General features: G+C 58.7%; 1 protein-coding gene across 4 annotated transcripts in view; it reads left to right on the top strand.

The window, feature by feature from the left end:
• The window catches only part of TECPR1 (tectonin beta-propeller repeat containing 1), a 28,787-nt gene that overhangs the window by 10,039 nt on the left and 1,933 nt on the right, over window positions 1–16,815 (top strand). For all 4 annotated transcript variants that reach the window (XM_036313765.1, XM_036313764.1, XM_036313766.1 and 1 more), the window contains 18 exons: window positions 297–471; window positions 567–667; window positions 2,581–2,682; window positions 3,845–3,990; window positions 7,774–8,249; window positions 8,451–8,596; window positions 9,469–9,624; window positions 10,074–10,223; window positions 10,340–10,497; window positions 11,206–11,333; window positions 12,330–12,432; window positions 12,973–13,069; window positions 13,142–13,221; window positions 14,075–14,131; window positions 14,631–14,811; window positions 15,074–15,209; window positions 15,916–16,008; window positions 16,697–16,803. In XM_036313765.1, the coding sequence (XP_036169658.1) occupies window positions 297–471; window positions 567–667; window positions 2,581–2,682; window positions 3,845–3,990; window positions 7,774–8,249; window positions 8,451–8,596; window positions 9,469–9,624; window positions 10,074–10,223; window positions 10,340–10,497; window positions 11,206–11,333; window positions 12,330–12,432; window positions 12,973–13,069; window positions 13,142–13,221; window positions 14,075–14,131; window positions 14,631–14,811; window positions 15,074–15,209; window positions 15,916–16,008; window positions 16,697–16,803 (2,592 nt within the window). The remainder of the gene's footprint in view (window positions 1–296; window positions 472–566; window positions 668–2,580; window positions 2,683–3,844; window positions 3,991–7,773; window positions 8,250–8,450; window positions 8,597–9,468; window positions 9,625–10,073; window positions 10,224–10,339; window positions 10,498–11,205; window positions 11,334–12,329; window positions 12,433–12,972; window positions 13,070–13,141; window positions 13,222–14,074; window positions 14,132–14,630; window positions 14,812–15,073; window positions 15,210–15,915; window positions 16,009–16,696; window positions 16,804–16,815) is intronic.

The raw sequence follows: 16,815 nt of genomic DNA, 5'->3' as shown, positions 1-16,815 counted from the left end.
GCTTGTCACCACTAGAGTGTGCAGGACGCCCAAGCTGGGGCTGAGTTCTCACTGGGCACATGGGTCAGTGAGGAGGGTGTTGTTCCCTAGGACAGTGGAAATCCAGGTGTGGCATTTTTAGCAGCCGGGAGAGATCACCGCCCCTGGCATTCTGGGCCCTGGTCTCCCAGGACTGCACCGATGCTTGGCCTGTGCGTGTGCTGACGCACATGCAGCCTAGCTTGGGCAGCTGGTTTTTTCACAGAGTCCTGACCTGACCCCGCTGGACCCTTCCTGTGGGTTTCTCTCACTCTCAGGTGTGGTACAGAGAGGACGTCAGCCACCCCAACCCAGAAGGCTCATCGTGGTCCCACGTGGACACTCCGGGGGAGGTGGTCCAGATTAGCTGTGGGCCTCACGACCTCCTGTGGGTCACGCTCTGGGAGGGGCAGGCCTTGGTTCGGGAAGGAATCAACAGGAACAACCCCAAAGGTGGGAGCCCTACACCCTTACAGGGAGGGGGGAGCCCAGCTTTTCCCTGTGCGCTTGCTGATGGGGACCCTGTGCTTTCTTCTGGGGTCGAGTAGGAAGTTCCTGGTGCCTAGTGGAGCCTCCCACCTCTGAAAACGGCATCATGCACATCTCCGTGGGAGTGGGCGTGGTCTGGGCCGTCACCAAGGACCGGAAAGTAAGGCCGGGTCGAAGGGGGGCTGGGTCCCAGGACTCTGTTTCACATTGAGGGTGGTGTGTGTTTTGTTCTTTTGTCCTGAACCCTTGAGCAAATTAGCCAAGCACCCTGCACTGTCTGTCACGTCTGAGATGTCTGGCACCTGCAGAATCCTGCCTGCTCGGGCCCTGTACCAAGTGCGGCACAGCTGCACAGGCCGTAACATCTCCAGGAATCAGAAGCTGATTTTCTAAAACCCTCACCTCATTGGTTGCCTCCCCCTGCTCCTGTTCATGCTTATCATTTTTATTTATTATTTTTCTCCATTGATTATTAGAGAGTGGAAGAGAGAGAGGAAAGAGAGAAACGTCAATAAGAGAGCGAAACATTGATGTGAGAGAGACACATTGATTGGTTGCCTCCCGCATGTGCCCCAACCAGGGCCAGGGACAAACCTGCAACTGAGGTACATGCCCTTGACCAGGAATCGAACCCGAGACCCTTCGGTCCCTGGGCCGAAGCTCTAACCACTTAACAAAACCAGCCAGGGCTTGTCATTTTTATTTTATCAGAGGCAAGGCCAATAAAATACAGGCAGTCCTCAGGTTATGTCGGACTCGACGTATGTCGTTTCGTGGTTACGTATGTCATTTCGTGGTTACATCACCATCTCCCATTTACAGCATTTATTAAAAAGTTCCGTCATTTTTACATATGTACATATGTGCTTTATGTTTTTTATTATTTAGTTACCACAAGTAAAGGTCAGGAATTGTTCTCTTTTAAATTTTTTTACTGTTTCACTTCATTGCTGCTGTGTCTGTGCTCCATGTGAGTGACGCAGGTGCTTATGTAGGTGGGTTCCAACTTACAGCGAAAATCGCGTTACGTCACCGTAGGAGCTGATCTCTGACGTAACCCGAGGACCTACGTACTGTAAGCTGATTTCAGGTTGCTTACAAGTTCTCTAACCCCACCCACAGCCATCCAGGGCATCCCCTACCATCCAGGGTGGCGGGTCGCCCACACATCCGATCCATCTCCAGTGAAGCTCCAGAGCCTCAGGCCGCACGCCCCTGGGAAAGTACAGATGGGCTACCCCCCAGGCCCCTGAGCACCCCACTCTCGGAGCAGCAGATTGAATGAGCAGCAAATTCGATTAAATGAGCAGTGTGCTCAGTCTAAGACAAATATTTGATTATGTGTGAGCTAAGGTGGGGGTTGCAGAGGTCCATGGGATGGGGTGTCACTGGTCAGGCTCATAGGTCAGAGTCTGGATTTGAGATGGAGTATGTGCCCTTTCCTCCCTCAACCCCCTCCCGGCTCTCACTGCACCAAAAAGCCGACACCTGCTGCTACCTGCTGCCAACAGGTGCCACTAGTGTCTGAACCGGTGGGGAGAAGATTCTAGAACAGTGATGGCGAACCTTTTGAGCTCAGCGTGTCAGCATTTTGAAAAACCCTAACTTACCTCTGGTGCCGTGTCACATATAGAAATTTTTTGATATTTGCAACCATAGTAAAACAAAGGCTTATACTTTTGATATTTATTTTATATATTTAAATGCCATTTAACAAAGAAAAATCAACCAAAAAAATGAGTTCGCGTGTCACCTCGGACCCGCGTGTCCTAGGTCCGCCATCACTGTTCTGGAATGACTCAGGCAGCGTTGTCTCCTAGAGAAACAATGCCCTGAGCTGGAGAACGGACAGGAAGCCACCGGGACAAGTGTGACGGGGGCGGGTGACCCTCAGCCCAGAGGGATGTGGGCAAGAGGCACGGGGTAACATTTCCTTCCTGAAGGATGTGTTGTGCTCATTTTCGGCGTGAACCACAGGGCCAGATTATTCATGTTCTTCTTTCGCTTTAAGAACAAAACACCCCACCTGTGTCAGTGGCATTCCAGGGAGGCATTTATTTCTGACTTTCCCAGGTGTGGTTCCGCAGAGGTGTCAACTCTCACAACCCCCGTGGCACCAGCTGGATCGAGATGGTTGGAGAAATGACTATGGTGGACGTGGGGCTCAACGACCAGGTGTGCGCGTGGTTCTGAGCCTTGCTTCCTGGGGGCGGGTCTCAGAATGGGGGCTCCTGATGCTTCCTTCCCACATCTCTTCCTGGTGCCCCCATGGGTGGGGGGGGCAGCACCTCCACACTCTCCCAGCCTTTGTCCCAGAGCCCCCGCCTGCCTTGGGTCACCACCACCCCCACAGGACCCCAGAGCAGGGACAGTGAGCACAGATCTGGGGGAGAGACATGCATCCCAGAGACGGGAGGACTTCGGTTGAGAAATATTTGGGGGAAATCAGACCACTAGGGAAGGATGGAGCCGATCTTCCCAACTTTCTAGATGCAGGGTCTCTTCAACGTCACCTGTGTAGTTTGCACAGCAGAGCCTCCTCCTCATACATAATGAGGTTTTGGCGATTTTTAAGACTCGACGTGTGAAGGTGACATGTCCCCCCTGTTGCACTGTGATGGAAGCTCCTCCCAGGGGTGCTGGCCCTCCTCCCACCCGCCCCAGTGAGCTGTGTGCACAGCGGTCAGGGGCGAGGCAGGCGCCAGCAGGTGCACACAGGGATGGAGCACGAGGCCAGCCCGCCTGGCGGAGGCCCGGGAGCCCTCCCGGCAAGGCCTCCTGGGCCAAGGCTCTGCCAAGCCCGGCTGGGGCCCGTCAGGCACCCCAAGTCTAGGCTCGAAATGGTTGCTCCCTGGGTCCCTCCCCTGGGCCCTTCAGCTGCCCAGCACCCCTTCCTCGGCGCCCAGAGGCAGAGGGAAGGAGCGTCCTGGTCACCTTTCTCATGGAAAAGGAGGCCAGGATCAAGGAGGTTATTTTACTTAAAGACCAGGACCACCCTCGGTGTTCACGGAACAGCTTCCCTCCCACCAGAGACAATGAGGACATGGGTGGACTTCGTGTCCCAGCCCAGCGCCCACCAGCACCACCACCTCCTCTGGCCCCGGGTCTGCCTACAGGTCGAGGAGCCGCACAGGCCCTGCTTCTCCTGAGCTTGGTGCCGAGCCCTCACCCAACTTCCTGAATTTTACCTCTGCACCCGCCCACGGCCACGCCATCCACCTTCCCCCCCAGCACACGTGTACACACACCCCACTGCATGTACAGACTCTCCCCCACCCCAACGGGAGGAGAGCCCCCAGGTCTGCCCGGCTTCCCACCAGCAGCACCTCTGTTCCAGGTCTGGGGCATCGGCTACGAGGACCGGGCCGTGTACTTCCGGCAGGGCATCACCCCGAGCGAGCTCAGTGGGAAGATGTGGAAGGCCATTGTCGCCAGTCGTGTGTGTGACCGGTCACACTCCGGCAGCTCCTCCAGTCTCCTCAGGTGATCCCAGGGGCGCGGGGCATGGAGGAATCGGGCGGGAAAGGGCTGCCGTGGCCTCGGTGGGCAGTGTCTGGAGGACGCCGCCACCCAGCCTCTCAACAGGGCGCCGAGCCTCATCTCGGACAGGAAAAACGGCAGCCTGTGGGTCTCCCCTTCCTGTGCCTGGTGTTGAGGCTGGTCCCGAGGGTGGGAGGTGACAGGGGAGCAAGGCTGGGATGCCTGTCCCTATTAGAGCCTCGGATTGTCCCTGAGCAGGACTGGCCTGTTGGTTCTGGCATCTCAAGGTCAGCGGGGGAAAGGCCTCTTTGCAGGTGGATGCTCGGGGATGAGGATGGACGGTCTCTCTCCTTGGGAGCTGGGGCTTCAGCCTGGGGCTTGCCCCAGACTCTTTGGGGGCTTGTTCCCTGGGTGTTTTCCAGGCCCCGCCCCCAGAGCATCTGTTTCTGTAGATACGGGCACCCGAGATTTTGTTTCTTGCTCCGGCCCCAGGTGTGCTCCTGCCTCAGTTCTGGGGCCGCACACTGAGGTCCTTGGTTCTAGAGCAGCCGTGGGCAAACTACGGCCCGCGGGCCAGATCCGGCCCGTTTGAAATGAATAAAACTATTGAAAAAAAAGACCGTACCCTTTTATGTAATGATGTTTACTTTGAATTTATATTAGTTCACACCAACACTCCATCCATGCTTTTGTTCCGGCCTCCGGTCCAGTTTAAGAACCCATTGTGGCCCTCGAGTCAAAACGTTTGCCCACCCCTGGTCTAGAGAGTGTGGGTGAGTCCCAGCTCTGCCCACCGGCGCTTAGAGTGCAGGCAGGTTATTTAGCATTGGCTCTGCTCCGCAGGGGAGTGCCCACAGTGCTTACCTGCCTGTCGTGCGGCACATGGGACCTCACACGGTGCTCCCCAGCCCGCCAGGTTCCTGTCTGCAGTCTGGACCCTCCCACAGCCTGGTGGTCATTGCACCACCAGCTGAGAGGGCCGGGAGGCCAGCCAGGCAGGGTTTCCCCCCACTTACCGGAAGTTTCCATCTCAGCTGGTGGTTCTCACACTGAGCAGCACATTGGAATCAGCTGAGAAGCTTCTGAAACTACTGATGCCAAAAATCTGCCCGACCTTGCAGTCGGCAGTGGCTTCTTAAATACAACAAAAGCACAAGAAACAAAAGGAAAGATAGATTGGACTTCATCAAAATAAAAAGTTTTATGCACCAAAGCACACTATCAAGAGAGTGAAAAGATAATTCAATGGGAGAAAATATTTGCAAAGCATATATTTGACAAGGGCCTAGTATCTAGAATACACATCAAGAACTCTTACAGCGTGACAAGGACAAACAACCCAATTTTAACATGTTAAGCACCAGGTCAGTCACCGGTGACTGACACTACTTTCCGTCCGGAAGACAAAACAGGCTGGGCGCTTAATGTGTTAAAAGGGCAATGACTTAAATGCATTTCTGCAAAGTAGATACGTGAATGACCTGTGAGAGCAGGGAAAGATGCTAGGTGTCATCAGTCATTGGGGAAAAGCAAGTCAGGGCCCAGGTGAGATACCACTGCACACCCACCAGAACAGCTGTGATCCAAAAGAAAGACAGTAAAAGTGTTGAGATGTGGAGGAATTAGAACTCTGTACACAGCTGGCAGGAATTAAGCGTTGGGAAGCAGCCTGGCAGTTCCTCGGGAAGTTATAGAGTCACCTTGTGACCGAGCAGTTTCGCTCCTAGACAGGTACCTGAAAGAATTAAAAACAGGTGCTCACACAAAACATGTGTGCGAATGTTTGTAGAAGCAGGACTCACTACTGCCAGAAGGTGGAAACAACCCGAATGTCCATCATTGGGTAAATGGATAAGTAAAACGGGGTCTAGCCATAAAGTAGAACATCACTCAGCAATAAAAAGGAATGAAGTACCACCCTGGCTGGTGGTTCTCAGTGCTTAGAGTGTCGGCCCGAGCACCTAAGGCTCCAGGGTTCCATTCCCAGTCAAGAGCACATACCTGGTTGCAGGTTCTATCCACAGCCCTGGTCAGGACATGTGAGGAAAGCAACCAATTGATGTGTCTTTCTCACATTCATGTTTCTCTCTGTTTCTCTTCCCCTTCCCTCCTCCCTTCCACTCTCTAAAAATCAGTGGAAAAAATATCCTCAGGCAAGGACTAACTAACTAACTAAATAAATAAATAAAAAGGAAGGCCTGCCCAGTGTGGCTCAGTGGTTGAGCATCGACCTATGCTCAACCCGACCAGGAGGTCACGGTTTGATTCCTGATTGGGGCACATGCCTGGGTTGTGGGCTCATTCCCCAGTGTGGAGCGTGCAGGAGGCAGCCGATCAATGATTTTCTCTCTCATCATTGATGTTTCTATCTCTCCCTTCCTCTCTGAAATCAATAAAGATATCTATATATATAAAAGGCTAATATGCTAAGTGTCCAACTGTCTGGGTAATGACATCACGTAGCAGTGCCCGGCTTCCTCTCCCTAGCGACTAGCCTCTTTACAGTTTCTTCAGCCCAGGAACACGACTTGCTTTATAGCCAGGTGCAAACATTTCACACTGTAACCAAATGTCTGTGAAGTGTTTTCACATGCCTCATCTCATTTGATCCTCACAGAAGTCCTGGAGTAGGTAGATAGGAGACTCGATGGAATCCTATTTTCTTTTCATTAGCCGGAAAACGGAGATTTAGAAAGCTTAGAAACTGGACCCGACTGAAAAAAAGTAAGAAATGGTGGACATTGACAATGACTTCAGGTTTTCTCACTGTGCAGAATATAAGTAAACACTGCTGCAGTTAAATATTTCACCCTTGGTTCTCCCTGTGTGATCTATAATAATCATCTGCTTTGTGTTGATATTTACTGCTGTGTTGCTGACAATTACCTGAAAGAGAAGTTGGAGTGCTTCACTGGGCTGGAAAAAGTTTAGCTAAATCAGAAAGCAGGTCTAATTAAGCAAGTGTATCTATATATATAAAAGGCTAAGTTGACTCACTTTAAATGTATAGCATGTGCTATACATATAAAGCTCTTGCTGGCGCCAGTCGCACACATGTATTTTGATCTGTCATTGTTGATCGTGAATTTGGTTGATACTTCTATTATACAGAAAGGACGAATAGAGATATTAAAATATTTCTTCTAATTAATTTTCTTTCAATGTGCGTGAATTTGTGCACCGGGCCACTAGTATTAAAAGTAAATAAATAAAAAGGAACGAAGTACTGCCACCAGCCACAACATGGGTGAACCTTGACATCATTATACTAAGTCAAAGAAGCCGGTTCCAAAAGGTTGCATTTTGTATGATGTCATTTACATGAAGTGTCCAGAATAGGCAAATCCATAGAGACAGAAAGCACATTAGTGGTTGCCAGGAAGCTGGGCAAGAGGAGGATGAAGAGTGACTCAGTGGTACAGTGTTTCCATTTGGAGTGATGAGAAGGTTCTGGAACTGGGTTGTGGTGATGGTGGCACATTATGAATATACTTAATGCCACTGCATTGCATGATTTAAAATGGTAAACTTTACATCACACATATTTTGACACACACACACACACACACACACACACAAAAGATATTAGATCTCCACGTCCAGGAATGTTGATTTGATGGGTGTGGATACGGCCTGGGTGCCGGGACTGTGCACAGAGCCCAGCTCCCTGCATTGCAGAGAAGCTGTGACTTGCCCGGGGGTCACACAGGTTCTCGGTGGTGGAGCAGGTGAGCAGCACATGTTCCTCCCTCCAGGGAGTCACAGCTCTGCCCCCTTCGTCCCCAGCGCTGGCTGTTTCTTCGGTGACGAGGTGAGGGTCAGTGGCGATTCCTGCGCACCGAGTGACACGGATGCCTCCTCGGAAGCTGAGAGACCAGGGCCTGAGCAGCCTGTCCCTGCAGAGTCTCCGGAAAGTCCCGGCAACTCCAAGGGCAGCTCGGCTTCAGGCCCAGGCACCACCAAGACCGCAGAGCATGCCTTGGAGGGTGCCAGTCCAGCTGATCACACCCCGGGGCCTGAGCCTTGCCCTGGCCAGGCCTCCACCCCTGCCGAGCTGCCCTGGACCAGTGTCGACCTGAAGGAGCCCAAGAGAGCGCCCGGCCACGCCGCTGAGACCACCGGCCTCTCCTCGCTCGAGATGCTCCCACTGGGCTCGGAGGAGCCCTACTGCGCTGACGACCACCCGCTGTGGGTCTGGGTGTCAGGAGGAGGCTGTGCCGTGGAGGCCCACACTGTGCTCAAGTGGTTCACCGCCCAGTCGGGTAAGAGGGTGCTGCCCTGTGCTTGCCATTCTAGGCGGGACTGGGGGACATCAGGGAGAAGGATGAGGGGAGGGCTCGTGTGCATTTTAGGGAGATCATAGCTCTCTAGCAAGAAAGGGCTGATTTAAAAACAAAACCCTGGCCTGCTGCACAGCTGTGGGCGGGCCAGACACCTGGCCCTGAGGCTCTGGCCGGCCGCAGGCCTGTCTTCCTCCATGCAGACACTGTCCCTGTCCATCACGCCGGCCCAGACCGCCGCCTGGCGGAAGCAGATCTTCCAGCAGCTGACGGAAAGGACCAAGCGGGAGCTGGAGAACTTCCGACATTACGAACAGGCCGTGGAGCAGGTGGGCGGGCGCCGGCGCACTGTGCCTCAGCCGGCATTTACTGAGTGTCTATGTATACCAGCCCCAAGGTGAGTGGGAGAGACAGACAGACGGATGCCTGCATCCCTCTGCCCATCTCTCTCGGATGGGAAGCCTGCCCTTCTCCTTGTAGATTCCAGAATGAAAAACAAGTTCATTCCTTTATTCGTCCACCCCAAAGGCCTCTGTCAGGCCCCACTGTGATGCGGGCCCAGCGTAGACCCTGGGACCAGAGACCACAGCAGTCTCAGCGGGTGGTGGGGTGGGAACCACACTGTCCTCTCCCTGCAGAGGGGCCCCCACGTGCCTGATGGTGCAGTGTTTTATTGAGAACTGAAGACAGGATTGAGGGTAGTCTCGGGCCCCTCAGGCCGAGCCCAGCCCCTAGAGGCGGGAATTACATGAAGGACTCAGCTGGGTTCATGCAGAGGGCCCGGCTGTGTCTTGAATGGTGGTGCAGAAGCATCTCCCGGTGGCCAAGGGGCCACCCGGCAGGCGGGCAGGGTGTGCGCCAGCTGTGCCACTGGTTCACTCTGTGACGTTGGGGCAGACACAGACTCTCCCCAGGCCTCCGTTTCCCCACCCAGAACAAGGGGTGACTGTGACCCCACAGGCTGTTCTGTGCAGCTGACTCTGGCTTGCGGCCTGGCCCCTGTTGGGGTTCGATAGTGTCCCTTGTCGTTAGGGTGAAGTGGGGGAGCTGGGAGCACTGTGCGGGAGTCCCCTGTGAGGTGGCGAAGGGACTGGGGCCAGGGTAGCCCTGGGGCGCTGGGAACTGGGCACACGCAGGGCCCAAGTTGGGGGCCCAGGGGCCTGCCTGTGACAGTCCCTCGCCTCCGGGGCCTGTGCTGCAGTCCGTGTGGGTGAAGACAGGGGCCCTGCAGTGGTGGTGCGACTGGAAGCCCCACAAGTGGGTGGACGTCCGCGTGGCCCTGGAGCAGTTCACGGGGCACGACGGGGCCCGGGACAGCATCCTCTTCATCTACTACGTGGTCCACGAGGAGAAGAAGGTGCGGGGAGGGGCAGGCGGAGGGGTGCGGGTGCCCGGGGGAGGCGGGTGCAGGAATAGGCCTGGGACGCTGGCCCCGAGGTGCCCAGCCCAGGACAGCATCTGGCACCTACAAAGCCCCAGCCCCCATGACAGAGTCCCCGTCAGTGGCGGGCAGGTGTTGGTGGCCCGCAGAGCCGCCTCCCAGGTCTGACGCTGAGAGGCTCCCCTGTTTCATGAGAAGTCAGGCTCACAGAGATAAAGCCACCTCTTCCCCAGGGCTGGGTCTGAACCAGTCAGCCAGTCTCACCTTGCCATCAAAAGTGAAACCCGGCATCTGCTCACGAGCTGGGCTTCCATGCTGGGACTCCCAGAGCCACCAGGGTCCCAAGGACCGGCTCTGTGGAAAGGGGGCCACCCAGGCCAGCCCTGTCCATCAGTGACAGCCTCGCCGTTGCCCTCTGTGCGCAGTACTTGCACGTGTTCCTCAATGAGGTGACGACGCTGGTCCCCGTGCTCAATGAGGACAAGCACTCCTTCGCCCTGTACACCCCCGAGAGGACCCGGCAGAGGTGGCCTGTGCGTCTGGCTACTGCCACCGAGCAGGACATGAATGACTGGGTGAGTGGGCAGTGGCCCCACAGGCCAGGGGTCAAAGGGCAGCAGACTCAGGGCCGCCCAGCCTTGGCCTGCTGCCCGTCCCCTTCTCAGTGGTGACTGCCATCTGCCCACGCCAGCTGGCCTTGCTCAACCTGTCCTGCTGTGAGAGCCGGAGGGTCCTCGGCCGCCCCTCCCTGCAGGCCATCTGGTCCATCACCTGCAAGGGCGACATCTTCGTGAGTGAGCCCAGCCCGGATCTGGAGGCCCCTGAGCACCCGCTGCCCTGCGACCAGATGTGAGTCCACCCTGGCCTGGCCACTCCCACCCCGCAGCCAGCGCTGAGGTTTCACAGGGAGGGGCCCCCGCAGGACACACGGCCTCGCTTCCTGCTGCCAGCCACACGGCCAGCTGGTTCTCAGGCCCGAGTCTGCCTGGGCCTGTGCGAAGACCCTTCCCCGGGGGGCATCAGGGAGGGTCACCCCGCTGAACAGTTTCTGTGTCAGAGTGAGGGGATGGCTCTGAAGGTGACATTTAAACCAGGAGGTGGAACGAGGCCATCCACTGGGGCAATGTGATAGTCTGGGGCACCCACCCTTTTGGTGGGGACATGGTGCTCCCGATTCTGTCCCCAAAAGGTCACCCAGAGCCAGGGAGGACCAGGGAGACACGCGACTAGGAGGCCCTGCCCAGGAGATGAGTGGCCGTGTCTGTCTGCCCTTTGGTGATCCACTCTCATCTGAAAGAGTCAGATCCCCTCTGGTGCCAGTGGCGGGGCCTTGGCCACAGGAGGTTGACCCAGGTGGCAGCCGCACCCTGCACTCTGCCTCCCAGAGGGCCTCACCGTCAGGGCAGCAGTGTAGGCATCACAGGCTCGCGTGGCTCATCCAGCCGATGGGACGACCCTGCTCCCTGCCTACACTCTTGTCCCAGGCCCCAGGGCTCCAGGGGGGAGGCTGGAAGGCCCTGCTGGGTCGCTTCCCCGCCCTCTCTCCCCTCCTCCCAGGTTCTGGCGGCAGATGGGCGGCCACCTGCGGGTGGTGGAGGCCAGCAGCCGGGGCGTGGTGTGGGGCATTGGCTACGACGGCACAGCCTGGGTGTACACAGGTGGCTACGGAGGAGGCTGCTTCCAAGGTGAGGGTGGCCCGCCCCCAAGGCTGGCAAGCCTGGCTCCCGCCCTGCACAGCCTTCCTAGCAGTTCCCTCTAGTCCCTCTGGCTCCCTGCCCCTCGCCAGAGCCGCCGTCCCGGTGTTGACACTCAGTTGGCAACCAGGTGACAGGTGACCTTCAGCACTGCCAGCCTCTGCAGAGGACGTTCCTGGGCCAACCCGGGGGCATGACAGCCCGGAGACCAGGCCTCGCCTCCCATGTGCCTTCCCGGCCTCGAAGGCTCTAGAAAGGCAGCCACCGAGGCCCCCACCATGTCCAAACCCTCATTTCATAGACGAGCCTCAGGCACATGGGGCAGCCCAGCACCTGGGTCCCCTGATTCCCAGCCCCAGGTTCTAGCTCCTCGTTAGGGGGGTGTGCCTCGGGCTGGGAGCCCCGTGCACCCCCCCAGCTCTGGGAGGCAGGGGGCTCTTTCTCCTCCTGGGAAGGGGAGCAGAAACAACGCCGGGACGGGACAAGCCATGCCCATGCCCCGCGCCGGGGGGTGGGAGGGCTGATGCTGTAGAGCTGGGTGTCCACTGAGACCACGGGCCGCACCTCACGGAACTAACAGCATCCATGCTGGTGAGGCAGGCAGTGCCTTGGTCCCCATTTCACCAAGGAGGAAATTGGGGTTCCTGGAGGTTACTGATGTTAGCAGGGGGTGAGCTGGTTGGGCCTCTCACCTGCCCAGTCCAGGTAAGTGGGATGGTGAGGGTCAGAGGTGCAGCCAGAACAGAGTGTGAGGCAGCGGAGCTGGAGGGGGTGTGGATGGGTGCCTAGCGGGTTCTTCTCACCAAGGTTACACAAACCCAGAACAATGAGAGAGACCCCGCGGGCCGGGCCCTGCCAGATAAGCTCAGCAGGCCTGTGAGCCCCTCTCGGCTGACCTTCAGCCTGACCTTCCCACCCAGTCTCAGGGGCCTTTGGGGCCCAGCGGGCAGGTGCAGCCCACGGCCTGGCAGCCTCCTCTCCCCCCAGGCCTGGCCAGCAGCACCGGTAACATTTACCCACAGTCAGATGTGAAGTGCGTCTACATCTATGAGAACCAGCGCTGGAACCCTGTCACGGGCTACACCAGCAGGTGAGCACGCAGCGTGGATGCTGCACCAGCTGCTGTGGGGGCTTCCAGGTGCGACCGGCCCAGGCCACAGTCTGACAAAACAGGGCAGCCACGGCCAAGGTGGTGATGCAGCGTGAGATCTGGAGTCCGGCCCCGCCGTGGCCTCACAGAGGCTTTTCTTGTCTTTAAATGTAAGGAAGATTTAACAGCCTACTTGAGAGGTACAACATACATGAAATGCACAACACGTAAATGTACATACAATGAGCTACAGGTCGATCTGTCTGCATGTAGACAGGTTCATCCATAGATAGGGGTAGACAGAGAGGGGGGCTTCCTGCCCTCACGGTGGCCACAGCCCTCAGTGGATTGCAGGCCAGGCCCCCTCATGATGTGGGGTCACCCCCGTTGTGGTCCCAGACCTGGGGCAGTTCACCCCTTCGGAGGCACAGTGGTCCCAGTGTGTGTCTGTCACTAGCCAGTGTCTGGGTGGGACAGGCTGTTCTTGCCTCTTGAGTCACACACAGACACACACACACACCCCGCCTTGTCCTGCCGCAGGGGTCTGCCCACTGACCGGTACATGTGGAGCGACGCCACGGGGCTGCAGGAATGCACCAAGGCGGGCACGAAGCCCCCCTCCCTTCAGTGGAGCTGGGTGAGTTCCAGCAGTGGGGCGGGCAGGGGTTGGAGTGGAAGGTCTGCCTGCACTGACCCACCCCTTCCCCAGGTTTCTGACTGGTCCGTGGACTTCAGCGTTCCTGGGGGTACTGACCAAGAGGGGTGGCAGTATGCCAGTGACTTCCCTTCGTAAGCATCTCTCTCTCTCTCTCTCTGCATGGGGAGGCCCTCAGGGGCTGCCCTGAGCAGCAGGACTGGGGGTGTGGCCCAGCCGGACCCTCCTCCCTAGCAGTGGCCTCACCACCCTGCCAGGCAGAGCCCTGCCCTCTGCCCCCCACCCCCCAAGCACCTGGGCACAGCTGAGGAGCAGACCCTGTGTGCCTGCCTCAGCTGCCAGCAGGGTTTGGAGAGATGTGGAGGGCCCCAGATGGGCCCAGGGAGGATGCCATGGCTCTTTCGACACCTGGTTGTGTCTGCCCAGCAGGGTGTGGGAGGGCCAGCTGCGGGCCTGGTTCACCAGCTGAGGGGTCTAGGGAGCTTTGGACCAGGCAGGAGGCTAAGTGTCAGAGGCAGGCAGGACAAGGAGAAGCGGCTGACAAGCCTGCTGGGCTGGGGTCCCAGGCCTTCAGGGAACACAAGTCATAGGTTAGAGTGGAAGACGGAGCTGGAGAGCCCAGCCAGGGCCCGAGCCATGTGAGCCGACCAAGGAGGTGACAGGTGTCAGAGGCCTCGGGCCCTTGGCTTGACTGTTCCCAGGAGGGCTCTGGTTGGGCCTGGGGTGGCGAGGGGCAGAGCTCCCTTAGCTAGAACCCCTGGTCAGGCAACTGCCATGTCCTGGCCCTGGGAGACCCCAGCCAGGCAGGAGGTGTCTGAAGGAGGAGCATCGTGTCCTATGATACCTGCTCCCTCTGAGCCCACTCCACAGCTCACAGGCTCCGAGCCCTGTACCGATGGAGAGTGTGTGTGTGCATGTGTGTGCATGTGTGCGCAGTGTCACTTTCCCCGAAGTGGTCTCGATTTCAGCTTTTTCTTCCTCTTTCAGCTCATATCACGGGTACAAAACCATGAGGGATTTTGTCAGGAGGAGGTGCTGGGCCAGGTAAAGACTGAGCACAAGGTAGCTGGGGGTGTGGCCTGGCCCCTCGTCCTGGTCCCTTCCAGGCCAGGCCCCCTCCTCCGACCTCAGTCCCCTGGAAGGAACAGGGAGGCCACGGGGAGGGAAAACAGAATCAAAGTAAATGTCAGCCCAGGAAGTGCCCGCGGCTCCCAACGCTCTTATTTCTGGAGAGTTTGCTTTCAAGAACAAATAAGAGAAATGTCATTGGCAGCCTCTGCTTATGGGCAGGACAGGAGGCCTGGCTGGGGGAGGGAGTGGCCAGGGCAAGAGGGTGGGGCCACCCATCCAGGAAGGGGTGCCCACCCAGGTGCAGGGGTGGGTGGGGTGTCCTGCCCTCCCCAGGGTCCCATGGAGGCTGCCTTGGGAGAAGGGCAACCCACTGCTTCCTCCTGAGCCTCCAGGTACCCAGGGCAGGTGGCCTGAGGCTGGCAGCAGCATCTGGGTGCCCAGGTGCCCAGGGTTGTGCCCTCTCCACTTACAGAAAGTGCAAGCTGGTGACCAGCGGGCCCTGGCTGGAAGTGCCCCCCATTGCCCTCAGGGATGTGTCCATCATTCCCGAGAGCCCGGGCGCCGACGAGAGTGGACACAGCATCGCACTCTGGGCCGTCAGTGACAAGGGGGACGTGCTCTGCCGCCTGGGTGTGTCCGAGCTCAACCCCGCGGTGAGCACCCCAGTCCTTGCCTCTGGGGAGCACCGGCCTGCCCACCTGTGGTCACTCGTGGGGTTCGGACAGATTGTTCCAGAAATAGGACTCTTGCTGAGGAGTTGGGCTAGGTGTGGGCCCACCCAGGGGTCGCCAGGCTCTGTGGGCAGTTGGAACCGAGGATGAAGTTGGCGTGAGGAGCCACCAGCTCCTGGACCCGGGGCTGGGGTGGCAGAAGCTGGACCAGGCAGCCCTCAGTGCCTCCTCACTCGGTCTCCAGGGCGCCTCCTGGCTGCACGTGGGCACCGACCAGCCCTTCGCCTCCGTCTCCATCGGGGGCTACTGCCAGGTGTGGGCCGTGGCGAGGGATGGCTCTGCCTTCTACAGGGGCTCCGTGTCCCCCTCCAAGCCGGCTGGTGAGTGCTGCCTGCCCTGGAGGGGATGGGGCTGTCAGCGAGGCTGCAGGCTGACGGCCCCTGGCTGCCCCTTCACTCAGCAAGCCCGTGGTGAAAGCAGCCTGCGGACCAGCTGCTGGGCACAGCCAGGATCCCGAGGCCACGCCCCTTCCCTGCAGCTGCTCTGCACCATCCTGGCCTCCTGCCAGGGCAGCTGGTGGTGGGCGCTTTTGGGTGCCTTGCAGGTCCTGCCCGCCAGGGGACAGGCCTGTTGGGACGCTCCTGGGGTGGCCCCGCTCGGCCCACTCCACAGTGGCCACTCCCCAGAGGGCACCCTAGGCCGGCATGTTCTTGACTGGATGTCTGGACAGTGTCTGGCATGGGGGAGGGTGGCACTGGAATGGACAGATGAAGAGGTGGTGGCTGGTGTGTCGTGCCCTCCACAGGGGGCTGAGGGCCTTGGGTTTGCGTAGCAGCTGCAGGGCTGGCTCTTGCCCACATGCCGGGCTGGGCACCATGTGTCCCTGTGTGTGAGACCGGCCCCTCCAGCCCCATCTGAAACCTGCCCCAGCCTCTTTGGGGCCTTGAGAGAGACCAGGGTGTTGGAGGTCAGCAGGGCATGGCCCCCACCCACCCTGGGAGCTGCAGAGGAGACCGTGGGCCCCAAGTGCCTGGGTCACAGGTTCGGTGCATCCCAGGCGCCTCCAAGTCCGACCTCCCTTGGCAGGTGACTGCTGGTACCACATCCCATCTCCTGCCAAGCAGAGGCTGAAGCAGGTGTCTGTGGGCCAGACGTCCGTGTATGCCGTGGATGACAATGGCAAGTTGTTCCTGGTCCCCAGTGGTCACCAGGGGGTTGGGGTTCTCTGAGCACCCCGATGGGATGAGACCCTCACCAGCCCCCAGGTCCCTGACACAAGACCTACGTCAGCCACCAGGAGAGGCCCAAGGTCGGCCTCCAAACAGGTCCCTCCCCTGTGTTCCCCAGGGGGGGACCCGGCCCTCCCCCTGGTGTCAGCCCTGCCTGGGCCGAGGGCACGGTGCCAAGGCCTGGGTGACGCTGCATAGCAGGGCCTGTGACCTGCGAGCCGTGACAGGCCCTGGGGGAGCGGAGTGGCCACGTGGCGCTGCCTCCGGCGCCTCCGTCACCGCTCCCGTTCCTGTGGTGCCGTTGTCCTGGCTGAGCAAGGCCAGGAAGGACAGAGACTGGCCGGGGACCCAGGCTCCAGTTCCAGGCCGTCCTCTGTAAAGAATGCCTTGTCCTCAGTTTCTCATGCGTAGAAAGCGGAGGGGGGTGGCAGCCCAGCCCAGCGGCGCAGTGGCACTGGGTGTGGGGCGGGCAGAGCTGGACCTCTGGGCTTCTCTCTCGCTGTGAGTCAGGGAAGCCCAGCAAGTGTGGGGACACGGGGGGTGGGGGCGGGAGAGGGGGTCAGACCACTGGCTTCGCAGACCCTGCGGTGGGTCCCCACGCCCTGGGCCTCACCGTGGGTCACACCTTCTCTCCCCAGGGAACCTGTGGTACCGCCAGGGGGTCACGCCCAGCTACCCGCAGGGCTCCAGCTGGGAGCACGTGTCCAACAATGTGCGCCGAGTGTCTGTGGGGCCCCTGGACCAGGTCGGGGGCTCG

This window comes from Myotis myotis, unplaced genomic scaffold, assembly GCF_014108235.1.
Source record: "Myotis myotis isolate mMyoMyo1 unplaced genomic scaffold, mMyoMyo1.p scaffold_m19_p_6, whole genome shotgun sequence".
Taxonomy (NCBI): domain Eukaryota; kingdom Metazoa; phylum Chordata; class Mammalia; order Chiroptera; family Vespertilionidae; genus Myotis; species Myotis myotis.
Note: the sequence above shows the minus strand (reverse complement) of the source record. Positions and strands in the feature narration are given on the sequence as shown.